Raw genomic sequence first — 14,388 nt, 5'->3', positions numbered from 1 at the left:
AGTCTGCAAAGCTCGTTTCACAAAAGTCCAGGTATCAGCACTGCATGTGTTTGCGCATAAAAAAATTACTCAGAGTGACTTCACTGCCAGGCTTCTGCTCACCAGTTTTTCCCATGCGACTTTCACCTTGTGTGCTCATTGTCCCACGATTACAAGATAGTTGCTGTACCCCCAGGGATTATGCATATGTGTAAATCCAGAAGGTGGGAAACCAAAACGACGAAGCATTGGCACCTATATAGAGATATCAAAAAGCCTCTAGTGGTGTTTCTTTTATAGCTCATTGGCTAGAAGTGTGCCACAATAGCAACAGGGAGGATGGGAAATCTAGCTTCTTAAGTGAGTATGCTGCTACAATGAGCAAAGTTAGAATTCTAATAGGACCAACAAAGTGGGAAATTGTTATTGAGTGAACAACCACTGGTGTCAACTGTCTATTTCTTAAATGCTATCTAAAATGGACTTCTTGGGGCGCCTGGGTGGCTCAGTCGGTTAAGCGGCCGACTTCAGCTCAGGTCATGATCTCGTGGTCAGTGAGTTCAAGCCCCGCGTCGGGCTCTGTGCTGACAGCTCGGAGCCTGGAGCCTGTTTCAGATTCTGTGTCTCCCTCTCTCCGACCCTCCCCCGTTCATGCTCTGTCTCTCTCTGTCTCAAAAATAAATAAACGTTAAAAAAATTAAAAAAAAATAAAATACAATAAAATGGACTTCTTGTGTTAAACCCCATATACTCTTACACTTTCAGGAACTTCTTAGAATTCTTCTCTAAAAAAAATAAAGTGATACATAATTTCTTTCAGTAATTAAGAAACATGACACAGTTCTGAATTAATGCATTATTTTTTCTCTAAAGAAACAAATTCTTCAGCACTAGGCTCACTATTTTTGTCTATGTGCAGCTAATTGTAGGAACTTATTTGAAAATGTATCTACAACGATTTGTGCAATTATTATTGTTATATCAATTAGAGAGGGCTATTGGATGAGACAAATTGACAAAATATATTCTGCTATGGACAAATTTTCTCCTTTTGCAGATTTTTTGGACCATAAATTAAATATTTTAACTGCTTGGCTATCGATAAGCAAAATATTGCGTTTGGGAAAATAAAGTCATTCTCAAGTAGAGTTTCATATGGAATTATGCAAAATTAACATTGAAATTCATAAAACTTTTAAAGATGCTTTACATCTTTTATCCAAATATATAGTGATCTTCCACAAGCAATTTTTTGTTCATTGTTAAAATAAAATAAAATTGAAAAGGTTAAATAGAAACAAAGTTGCTGATGACTTTAATTACATCATGCACACTGGAGAAACTATGTTGAAAGCCTTGTTCAATTACATCCTAAGAAACTCACTGAGGCCTTCCCCTGAGTGCATTTTTATAGCTGATTGATTTCTGCTACAAGATGTTAAAGAAAGGTCTTTTTAGAGAATCAGAGCTATTGTGGGTCAGGACTTGTGCATTAATGACAATTGTTTCCTGGACAGCATGTCACTTTATCTCATCTAGAGACACTATTTTCAGCTGGGACAGTCATCTCTAAGGATAAAATGTTGGTTATTTTCACGTCTAACTTACTTCCTTTTATTTATTTTTTTTAACTTACTTTCTTTTAAATTGTCATCCCACATTTTCTAAAAGTATATTTTTCTTAATAAGAATACTTAAAAAATTTTCTTTAAATGCCTGAAAAATGTAACTTAGTGATATATAATATGTAGAATTCACATTTTATATAGTTAATGTGGACTAAAAATTCTTTCAAACAATTTTTTCCTGTTTCAGTTAAGACTATTTCAAACCCTTGTGATGGCATACTATGCAATTTTGGAAATTCTTTTTAATCTTAAAAAAAAAAGTGGGGACATGGGGAACCTGGGTGGCTCAGTTGGTTAAGTGTCTGACTTCAGCTCAGGTCATGATCTTACAGTTTGTGAGTTCAAGCCCTGCATCGGGCTCTGTGCCAACAGCTCAGAGCCTGGAGCCTGCTTTGGATTCTGTGTCTCCCTGTCTCTCTGACCGTCCGCCACTCGCACTCTATCTCTCTCTCAAAAATAAACAAACATTTTTTTTTTAAAAGGGGAGGGACACTAGAAATTGACTACCTACCTATATCTTTCCTAGGACTGGGCTAAGAACATTGCATGAAGTTTCTCATTGGATTTAGTTGTTATTCTAAATTTCTATGCAAGTACACAGGGGCATATAATTTAAGTCACTTGACCAATTTATTATGATATTACGTAACATCCTAGGATTTGATCATGAAGTATCCTTAAATCATTCTGGAATAAACCTTAGTATTTTAGAAAAATAACAGTTAAGAATTACTGCACTATACTATATTAATTACAGTATAACATCACTGTCCTCTTACGTGTGGAATGTCTGTTATCAGTGCAGAAGTGTTTGAGAAAGATTTCAAGCCCAATGTCTACCCTTTTTTTAGAAACATGTAGCAGAAACCCTTTGATATCTAAAATGCTGTAAAAGTGTTGAAAAGAAAAGAATATCTAGTATGCTCCTTGTATATAATTAAAAGGTAGGCTTTTTTGGTCTCATTTTTTATGTGCCTGCAAATTAAACATAGAATTTAACAACAGAAATGTTCTGAAATGTTATATTTTTCTTTGAAATATTCATTATTTATTGGGTAAAAATATATGAAGGCTGTGTGAAAATTGACTCAACTCGAAATATAAGTACATGTATATTAAACCAGATAACTCTTCTAATAGTCTTTGTTAGCAGTGGTAAAAACTCATATGAGTATCATTCATACATAGATGCCATTCTTGACTATTGCTGATTTTTTATTTTAAAAAATAAAATATTTTTATTTATATTTTTAAGCTTCTTTATTTGTATTGAGAGAGAGAAAGAGAGATCATGAATGGAGGAGGGACAGAGAGAATGGGAGAGAGAGAATCCCGAGCAGTCTCCGTGCTGACAGCACAGAGCCCAATGCAGGGCTCGAACCTATGAACCATGAGCTTATAACCTGAGCCAAAAGCAAGAGTCGGATGCCTACCTGACTGGGTCCCCCAGACCTCTCAAGAAGTTGCTTATCTGATACTTATTTTAGTTCACATTGTATTATTTTTTATCATCTCCTGATTTTTAGTTTTTACCTCATTTTATTATATATTTATTTTATAATTATAATGCATATAATACAAGGATCTACTTGTATGTATGTATTCTGCTTTTACCGAGCTCTGAACATATTCTTCATTATTTTCTTCATAAATTATAATAACTAAGGGGTTAACAGTATGCCTGAGATCTATTATTGTCCCATATACTTATGGGTTGGAGCACACCAGGGGAAGAAAGAAGACAAATAACCTTGTGGAATTCTCTTGAAAACAGGATCATGACAATACTCTTGGCATTCAAATGGTATTAGTTACTGGGAATGTGCTAGCATCTTTTCAGTTGGATGTAACTCATCTAAGATAGTGGTAAACAAACCTGAGATGCATAAACTTATGAAGAGGGTCCCTTAAAAAATGTTTGGTATGCCATGCAATTATGTGAGCATAAGGGGATATTACAACCAAACATAGCTGTCTTCTGTGTTAGTTATGTGGCTGTGTCCATCACGTCTTGATAATCCCACATGTTAATCTGATTCAGAATGAATCTAATGTAACTAGAAAGGATTTAGGAACCTCTGGAATATCCTGGATCTCTCTCTCCATCTGTGCCTCATGACTATCTTTAAACTATGAGTAAAATGTGAAACTCATTTCTTACTGGACATTTGGCTACATTCAAAATCAATGTATGTTAGTCACATTTTTATTAACAAATTATTTGTCAATGGGGCCATGAACTTTTATGTGGTTTTTAGATTATGCTGCTGTAACATGATCCTATAATGCATTCCCATTTTGACATCACATAACACGATATCATTGTTTAGGACAGAAAAAGGAGAGGAAAGAGAGAAGAATACCTATTTTTCCTGAAAAAAAAAAAAAAAAACATTTTCTATGTTTTTGTCTTCACTCTCAGTTAATTTCTCTAATATAAGACAATATTTGAAGAGTGACGAAATTTCCAACTACGAAAAAATGTCAGTTCTAGACACAGTAGTTCCCCCAATGTAATATATGACAACTTATGTGACAATAAAATTCAAATAAAATAGGGAAACATCCAATGAATATTTACCCTTTTTGGCAAAGACTTAAAACTAATATGTAATTAATATAAAAAATACACTTGAAAATCTCACTTGATGTAATACTCCACATTTGTTTTAAGCAGAGAGTAATTGTTGCAGGGATATGCAAAGATAAACTTTTTACTGGTATGGGTATAAATGATGGATAATCAAAGTATTAAGAAAAACAGTTATTTTATCTTCAATGATTCAGTTACCTCATTTTAGAAAAAGTGAGGACACTTTAAAATGTGCTAAAATAACAATTCCTAAGTACGAGAGTACACAGAGATAAAAATATTCGTTTCTTTTTTATTTTAGCACACATCTGCACATAAATTGCACATAGATGCACTAACCTGTTTTAGGGTCTACGGAGAAGTAGGGCTGTCCCTGGAGAATACTATAAACCACCCGCGCACTGTTTCCATAGGTAGGGTCATCTGCATCAGTAGCTGTAACCTGTAGAACAGAGGTACCTGTGAATTCAGGAAAACAAATTTTAGTGTGTGGTAACATTTAGCACATGCTCTGTACACAGAAAAAGGTTATTCTTCAATACCTATGGAATGCTATAAGAGACGTATCCTACTAAATTTAATTCTTGGATTTATCTATCAAACCTGTCCCTTGCTTTTTTTCCCATGACCACAACTGTACCAAATGAGAGGCCGACATAGAATATTTGGTCTCCAATATTTTAATATAGTTCTTTCTGTGCTGTCAACACTGTGGAGAGCTTCCTCTGACACTCACATAATCGGGGTTGGGTTGGGTTGATGATCAAGGATCAAGCAGGTACGCAATGATGGGGTAAAGTTAAAGGTATGGTGAGGACATATGTTGCATTTACATGATTCAGGAAATGGGAGGTGGGATGGTTTGTGATTAGGTTGGAATGTGGGTGGGTTGACATTAAATTATCAATGGCATCAAAACAGCATGTTCAAACCATTTTCATTCATTTATGCCCTTTTTATTTCTTACACAGACTATTAATGAGTCTCCTGACTGGTCTCCAAGGCTCAGTTTTCATTCCTTTAGATTCTTATAAACGGTACCAACATAATCATCTTTCTACAATGAGTATCAAAATATGCCTATTTTGCTGGATTTTTTTAAATTAAAGTGTACTTTTTAAAAATTTTTTTTAACGTTTGTTTATTTTTGAGACAGAGAGAGACAGAGCATGAATGGGGGAGGGTCAGAGAGAGAGGGAGACACAGAATCTGAAACAGGCTCCAGGCTCTGAGCTGTCAGTGCAGAGCCCAACGTGGGGCTCGAACTCACCGACTGCGAGATCGTGACCTGAGCCGAAGTCGGACGCTTAACCGACTGAGCCACCCAGGCGCCCCTAAAGTGTACTTTAAAGTGTACTTTAAAGTGTAACATTAAAATATTGTATTTTGAGGTAGTAAAATTAGTGGATGAATTATGCTGGTTTCTTTTATGTTTATTAAAATACTATTTGCATAATTAGATACATTTATATCATATTTTAGTTATTCCCAAATGAAAACTGATCTAGGAATAACAAGACAACCATCTATTAAGGGCTATGTAACATCACTGTAAAATTAGTGGGTGAAGAGCTCTCATTTATTCATAAAATGTACTTGATGAATCATCTAATAGTGCATACTTGATATTTTATTCTGCCTAACTGGAAAAGATTCCACTACTAATTCATGTTATGTAGCAAACAAAATATTTCCACAATCAAGTAAGCCTGTGTGCAATCCTGCATTCATTTTGGTCCTTGACTATGGAGGCACTGGCAACTGTCAGTCTTTAATTTTAGTCATGACTTCAATTATTTAGGTATGGCACTTACTAAGGGTCAAATATCTGTTTAACGACAAAGATTTTACTTCCAAGTGGAAATGCAGATGCAACTTTAAGCAAAGCTTGTTCTTCAAGGGATACTAGAAAACTTAATACAATTAGTCTGCCGTGTTCACCTGAGAATCCTTATTAGCAGATTATAAATGTATATGGACTTTTAACAATATGTTAGGATTCTGGCCTCTAAGTAGCAGTTTTACATTGAGATTATAAGTGGAAATATGGTAAGTAGCTATGCATACTCAGAAGAGGAGGACTGTGTGATGTCTAAAAGTAATCTCTAAGAATGAAAAAACGCAGTGGTGACACTAAATGCGGCAAGAACACTCAGAAACTAGGTCACTTGTACACCGCAGGTGGAAGTGTACATTTAGCAGATTTCTATAAAACCAAACACACATTTACCACACAACCCAGCAAACTGTACTCTTGGGCATTGATGCTAAAGTAATGAAAATGTATGTTCACCTAAAACCGTGTTTGCAAATATTCATATATATTCGCAGCAACATTATTTGTAGTAGCCACAAACTGGAAACATCCCAGATGAACTCTACTGGGAAAAACAGCTAAAGAATTACTGTGCATTCATAGTATGGAATACTACTCAGCAATGAAAATAAACACCCTGTTGATATATGCAACAAGTTGGATGAATCTTTAGGGGATTATACCTGGTGGGGGAAAAAAAAAACAATCCCAAAAGGTGACATATTGTAAGATTCTGTTCATTTCACATTCTTGAGTTGATGAAATTTTAGAAACTGATAACGGATTAGTAGTTGGCAGTTTCAAGGAGAAGAGATGGAAGTAAGTGAGATTGGTGTATAAAACAGCAACAGGAGGGATCCTCATAATGTTGGAACTGTTCAGTATTTTGATGATGGTGTGGCTACGTAAACATACACAGGTGATAAATTACATAGAACTAAACATTCATCCAATTAAAACTGGGGGAAATCTAAATAAGATTTGAAGATCAAATAATTTCGACTACCTGGATATGATATTTTGTATAGTTTTTCAAGATGATAATTTTGTATGTTATATCACTGAAAAAAAACTGAGTTAAGGATACAAAGGATCTGTCCATATCGTGTCTTTTTGTTTTTAATTTTTTAATGTTTATTTATTTTTGAGAGAGAGAGAGAGACAGAGAGAGAGAGAGAGAGAAGGGGCAGAGAGAGAGAGAGAGAGAGAGAAGGGGCAGAGAGAGACAGAGACATAGAAATAGAAGCAGGCTCCAGGCTCCGATCTGTCAGCACAGAGCCCAGTGAGGGGCTCTAACCAATGAACCATGAGATCATGACCTGAGCCGAAGTTGGACCCTCAACCGACTGAGCCCCCAGGAGCCCCTGTCCATATCATTTCTAATGGCTGCATGTGAATCCATAATCTCACAATTAAAAGTTCAAATGAAAGACAAAACCATTCCCTTGCTTCAATGATATTCCACTCTTAGAAAGCCTTGTTTAGGCTTGTGTGGGCACCATGATTTTCCTCATTGCAGCACTGCACGTCCTAGCTCCATTACACTTAGAGGAGTGAGTTTGTTCACTGCCTCTTTCACTCCTAGTTCTAATTATTAGTATGATGCTTATAGAGTGTTAATGAGTTTTTCTGTGATGTCACAAAATTCATTCAATACTTCATATTTATCTCTCCAACCTGTTCAGAGAATACCAATCTCCAAATAAATAAGTCTACAAATAAAAGTAGGTTTAGGAGCCATTTTTGTTGGAGCCACACTGAAAACAAAAAAATTGAAATACGTAGTAAGTGCCCAGACAAGCTCTGTAAAAAGCCCACGATGTGGCTAACGTGTTATAAAATTACATCGGTCAAATCTTTGATCTGATAGGAAAAATGCTGATTGCACCTGGCAGATAGGGGTTACTGAGATTCAGATAGGAGAGAAGAGTATAGATAGAAAGTATTAGAATAATAGTCATCTTTGGGGCACCTGGGTGGTTCAGTTGTTTAAGCGTCCAATTTTGGCTCAGGTCATGATCTCTGCAGTTGGTGGGTTCGAGCCCCACATCGGGCTCCGTGCAAACAGCTCAGGGCCTGAAGCCTGCTTCGGATTCTGTGTCTTACTCTCTCTCTGCCCCTCCCCAGCTCGTGCTCTGTCTCTCTCTCTCTGTCTTTCAAAAATAAATAAACATTAAAAGAATTTAAAACAATAGTCATCTTTTAAAGAGCCACACTTATAAAATCCTCAGGTTTTAAAATTTGATCTGGCCTTGCAATAGTTATTCAGGTTTTAAACAGTTTTTAATGTCTTAAAAACAGTCCCCAGTCAACCATTCCATAGAGAAATCTGATAAAGACAAATTGTGCAAGATCACACCTCATTTGCGGTAATAGGCTGGGTCACCACATGACAAAAAAAAAAAAAAAAAAAAAAAAAAAAAAAAAAAAATTCTTCTGCTTGGCTTAAAGTGTCTATAAAAGTTCAGTCTTGTTATATGAAAGCTGAAAGGCATGAATGGAGTGACAAGTGAAATAAAGAACAATAAGAAAAGGAGAAAGAAAAGAAAGAAAGGTAGCCTGCTGGTATTATGTAAGTGATGGTTTAAAGTAGCACCAAGAAATGAGCAGAGAAGGGATCCTGGGAAGAGAAAGCAAATATAATAACCTTATATCCTGGTCAAAATGTATGGTCATTAACAGTTATACACATCTCTATAGAGTAGGTCTCATAGGTGTTGGGCAATTCTAATATGCATGAAGCAAGGGAGAGGAAATTACCTGTGTCACTCTACTTTGGTGGCATCTGAAGGTATGAGGACACCACTCTTCATACACAGATTGCTGGCTGAAGGGAACACACGTATATGTACAGCATATAGCCCAACCAAAAATCAGCCTGCCCCTGATACAGTAAAGGTCAAAATAAATAGCGAGGATGGAAAATAAGTCCTTTGCCCAATTGTTGAAGGATTTCTTACAAGGAGAATTGGTAGGGAAGTTTCAGGCCCAAAGAAAAATATATACATATCTTACTTTCTTACGTATCTGAAACCTAGATGGCGACATTTTAAGAACCCTTAAGTGCTTTTGGGAGTTCTTTTACATTAGGAAAAAAAAAAACTTTTTTTTTCATTAAAAAATAGATAACCTAAAAAACAGAATGCTTCAGGGTGTCTGTTATGAGTTGAATTGGTTCCCTTCAACGTTCATGTGTTGAAGTTCTAGACTCCAGGACGTCATGGCCATCTTATTTGGAAATAGGGTCACTGTAGGCATAATTAATTAAGATAAAGTCCTACTACTCTAATACGACTGGTGTCCTTATAAAAATGAGGAATGTGGAAACACACACACACGCACGCACGCACGCATGCACACAGAGTACTTTACATGAATATGAAGACAGATATTGGGGTGATTCTTAAATAAGCACTGAAAGGTAAAATTTCCAGCAAAGCACTAGAAGCTGAAGGGGACGTTGGGGACAAATCTCTTTCCAGTACTTTAGGAGGAAACATGACCCCGCTAACACTTTAGTCCTCAGACTTCTAGTTTTGAGAACAGGGAAACAAAATTTGTTCTGTTGTTTAAGTTACTTGGCTTGCCAGTACTTTCTTACAGGAGCCTTAGCAAACTAATAAAATGTGTTACAGTGGCAGTGGGAAGAAATTACATTTATTCTCAGGATTTACAGGTGTTCTTTAACTGAATCTGTCAAAGAATCTAGTTACAAGTCACGGATGCGCGCACGCACACACACACACACACACACACACACACACAAAGATGGTAATTCCCTACGCTATGTGATACCAGCTATATCATAAATGAGATACAATAAAAGTTATTCTTACAAGTTGATAAAAGTAGGTAGAAATTAATGGTGTCTGACTTTTTTAAAACATTAGGCACTACTAGTGATATACTTTTTGGCATTTTTTCAGTAAGTTAATGAGATATATTGGTTATGTTAATGAAGAGTTTTTCTTCCTGGTTAAAAAGAGAAAACAAATCAGTATTTATTCTAAGAAGGGTATCCCACATTGGACAATTCAATTCCTTTATTCATACTATGTCCCCCAATTATATGCATAGTGGAAAAATTATTATTCTTTATAATGCTGTATTTCCAAATGAAAATATATGAAGTGATGACAGAAATTCCATTATTCTACAATATTAAAATAATCTATTTCTTCTAGAAATTATTATATGTTGGTCAATATATATTCAACCGGTAGCCCCTTCTGTTTATAACTGGCTTTCAATCAAAGAAAACTTTAAAAGTGCTTTATAAGCTTTAATTTTACAACTATTTCCTATTTTAAAAAAAACCCACAAAAGCTTTTTAAAGCTTCACTGGCTATTTAGTGTACAAAATTTTCATCTTAAATATTTCCTGTGGCACATACTTAACTGTTCCCATGCTAGGGATTAGTACCTTTCAGCTGATGTTTTATACAAATTTGAAAAAAAATAGATTAAAGTACATAAAAAAGCTTTCAAGATATCTTTTCTGCTATAAAATTTAAGCCTTGTTTCCTTTGGGAATTGCTCTGTGTCACTCTTTTCATTTGGTTTCTTTTTTGTACTACAGCCTTATAAATAGCACACATTTTAGAAAGTTACATATCAATGGAGAAGCAGAAAGAGTGGACTTTTTGAAAGTCTCTAAAGACCAATCTGAAATATTTAATAAGGCATTTTAATACAAGCAAATATTCTCTGAGATTGCAAATCGTTATGCATGATTTGTCAGGGTTCACAGCTCTGTTAAAATATCAAGTGAATCAATGTTGAGCAAGAACTCTGAGTAAAAATAAGCTAAGGATTTATGTAGGCAGAGAATCTCTCTGAAGGAATCTCTTAGGGCTTAATTCTCAGAAGATTTTTCCAGGGAGTGTGAAAAAGCAATAGTCATCAAGATACAACTAAAATTTCATTCTACACAGGAGGACTGTAATTTCACCAACAGAGCAATAACACAGGATTCCAGCCATTGTGTAATTTGATAAAGCTTTGAGTATTCACCCAGGAGTCATTGGATTTTTAAAAAATCCTTCTGCAAGAACACTTCTGAAACATCTGGTACCAAAACAAAAATCACTATTGTAACTGTGTATTATTTTTTTTATTTTTAAAAAGTTTATATATTTATTTTTGAGAGAGAGGGGGGAGAGAAGGAAGAGGAGTGTGAGTACGGGAGGGGCAGAGAGAGCGGGGGAGACAGAATCTGAAGCAGGCTCCGTGCTGTCAGCTCAAAGCCTGACACAGGGCTCAAACCCAAAACAGTGAGATCATGACCTGAGCTGAAATCAAGAGTTAGATGCTTAGGGGCGCCTGGGTGGCGCAGTGGGTTAAGCGTCCGACTTCAGCCAGGTCACGATCTCGCGGTCCGTGAGTTTGAGCCCCGCGTCAGGCTCTGGGCTGATGGCTGGGAGCCTGGAGCCTGTTTCCGATTCTGTGTCTCCCTCTCTCTCTGCCCCTCCCCCGTTCATGCTCTGTCTCTCTCTGTCCCAAAAATAAAATAAACGTTGAAAAAAAAAACAAAAAAAAGATGCTTAATAGACTGAGCTACACAGGTAACCCTGTAACTGTGTATTTTAAATCATGGCCATCATAAGTTCTGTGTACTTTCAGTTAGATCCCTTTTATGGAACTGCATAATGTGAAATTTCACATTATTCAAGTAAATTTTATTGTATATTCCTTAAAAAGAAAAAGAATAATAATTCAGGAAATAACATGAATTTAGTACCAATTATATGAAAAACACTCTGCTCTATGACATTTAATTTATTTTTTTAGGTTTCTTTATTTCTGAGAGAGACACAGAGTGTGAGCAGGGGAGGGGCAGAGAGAGAGGTAACACAGAATCTGAAGCAGGCTCCAGACTCTGAGTTGTTAGCACAGAGCCCAATGCGGGGCTCAAACCCACAAACTGTGAGATCATGATCTGAGCCGAAGTCGGACGCTTGACCCACTGAGCCACCCAGGTATCCCTCTGTCATTTAATTGAATAATTAGATCAATCTACTGAGAAAATTACATTTAATGCCATTTTACAGATGAGGGCATTGAGGTCTAAATGTGTAGCTGACATTTAGAAAAGGCGGAATTCAAGCCTGGTCTTATCTGTGTTGATATGTGACATTCTTTCCCCTACCATGTATTTCTCCAACCAGTCATGATGGAGTTTAACAGTTCCATTCAGTTCAACAGTTACAGTGTCTTCACCTTTGTGTGTGTGTGTGTGTGTGTGTGTGTGTGTGTGTGTGTGTGCGTGTGTTTCCTTGGTGGTATGTAATGGCCATCCAACTGCATCTATTTGGGGGAGAGGTAGCATTAAATTTCTACCCTCTGCCTACATGGTGAAAGGCCAATTCAATAAAGACATCTTGTAACATAAAGATGTGTCTGGACTACTTAGCAGAAGTAATCTCCAGGTACTGACAATACTGCTGTGCCTTTCTAGAATCTTCCTTACCACCTAAACAAAGGTGGGGACTAGAGGAAAACTGCAATGCAGAAGGAAAGGTGTGCCTATTTCCGTTCCGTCTACCTCCCCGCCACCCTCCCTCCCTCTTTCTGCTTAGGGTGGTATCTCTGGCAGTGTGCGCTTCTGCAATGGTTTCAGCCCCCTCTGAGCTCCCTTCTTCCCCAGATCCATGCAACAAAGCCCAGCTCCTAGGGTCAGGTAACACGACTCTTCTAGCCCTAGGGATACAGGACTCCTTCGCTGGTTGCCTCATGACCTGCAACTTGGTTGGTTTTTTACCTCTTTCATTTTTGTAACTTATTCCACATATGTGATTCCTGCTCTTGGTCTAATTAACAGTGGATTTTGTTTTCCTGCTTAAACTCTGTGTGATACATTCGGTATTAACGGGTCTCTCCCCAGCTACCTTGCATTGCTTTTCTGTGTAATGACTATACTTGACCAGATACAAAGGTTAGGTTCTGTACTCAATTCTAATACAGTGAGTACTTTTAAATGAAAATCTGTGTTCTTTGCATTCAAACGTTAAATTAGTCAACATATGGGAATCTGACAAATACGTACTTCAGAGAGTTGTTTATTCTATGCAAAATAAAATTATGAGATTTTGAGAGAAAATTGTTTTTTGAAGTGGAGAAAATGTTCATATATGCATGAAAATTTAATATATATATACACACATAATTAAAAACTTCAATATTTCTCAAAGTGTTCACAAGTCGTTTCTTCAATTTAGCAGATGTGCTAATTAAGCTCATTGCACTGCTGTGGATTTAATATCAGTTTCTTATCAAACATTAGAAATTATATCTATAAATTGCTTTAATTTTCAGTGGAGAAAATTCTATTTGAAAAATAAAAATTTTTACTAAATTCAGCATTGTTCTGAATAGTGCAATATTATTTCAGGTGAATTTTCATTATATTAAATATTCATATATGCAAATGTATATATATTTTTAATTTTAGAGAGAGAGCACAAGCAGGGAAAGTGGATAGAGGGAAAGAGAGAGAACCTTAAAGTAGGCTCCACTCTCAGGGCAGAGCCCAACGTGGGGATTGATACCATGACCCTGGGATCAAGACCCGAGCCCAAACCAAGAGTCAGATGTTCATCTGACTGAGCCACCAAGGTGCCCCTAATCTGTATATTTTTAAAGTAGCCCCTCCAAAAATAAACTAGAAAAAAAAATGTGCATATATACAATTAGAAGCCTCTTTACTTCTTAGTTCCTATGCTCACTCTCACCAGATCCACCATTTGGGTATACCAACTCTTTGTCCTACTGCTTGTTCTTTCATTATAATTGAAAATTTTCTGATTGTATCACAACTGAAAATTATTCACTGCTATACCATAATTAAACATGATGGATTCATTGCATCACAATTACCTCCCAACACCTCTTGCATCATGCAATTTAATTACATCATTAATTTTATTTATTTATTTATTTATTTATTTACTTTTTGTTCATTTATTTTTGAGAGAGACAGAGAGAGAGAGAGAGAGAGAGAGAACACAACTGGGGGAGGGTCAGAGAGAAAGGGAGACAGAATCTGAACCAGGCTCTAGGCTCCCAGTTGTCAGCACAGAGCCTGATGTGGTGCTCAAACTCACAAACTGTGAGATCATAACCTGAGCTGAAGTCAGATGGTTAACCAACTGAGCTATCCAGTTACTACATTAGTAGTTTTAATTAATAATTAAAATTAAGTAATGCTATTTTAATGTTATTTTTTAATTAGTTACTATTACTTTTATTGCTACGGGTAAAATGGTTAATTAAATCCCTATATTTTACTTCAATAATTTTAGGTAGCAAATAGTATGATCCTAATGATTTTGGAGAAAATATGTATAATTTATCACCTTTTCACTCATAATTTT

General features: G+C 36.2%; 1 protein-coding gene across 2 annotated transcripts in view; it reads right to left on the bottom strand.

Annotated features, from left to right (window-relative positions):
- CDH18 (cadherin 18) overlaps positions 1-14,388 on the bottom strand; it is a 348,818-nt gene that overhangs the window by 230,498 nt on the left and 103,932 nt on the right. For both annotated transcript variants that reach the window (XM_032594646.1, XM_032594647.1), the window contains exon 3: positions 4,540-4,659. In XM_032594646.1, coding sequence (XP_032450537.1) covers positions 4,540-4,659 — 120 coding nt within the window. The remainder of the gene's footprint in view (positions 1-4,539; positions 4,660-14,388) is intronic.

This window comes from Lynx canadensis, chromosome A1 (assembly GCF_007474595.2).
Source record: "Lynx canadensis isolate LIC74 chromosome A1, mLynCan4.pri.v2, whole genome shotgun sequence".
Classification (NCBI taxonomy): domain Eukaryota; kingdom Metazoa; phylum Chordata; class Mammalia; order Carnivora; family Felidae; genus Lynx; species Lynx canadensis.
This window is presented reverse-complemented; position numbering and strand designations above follow the sequence as displayed.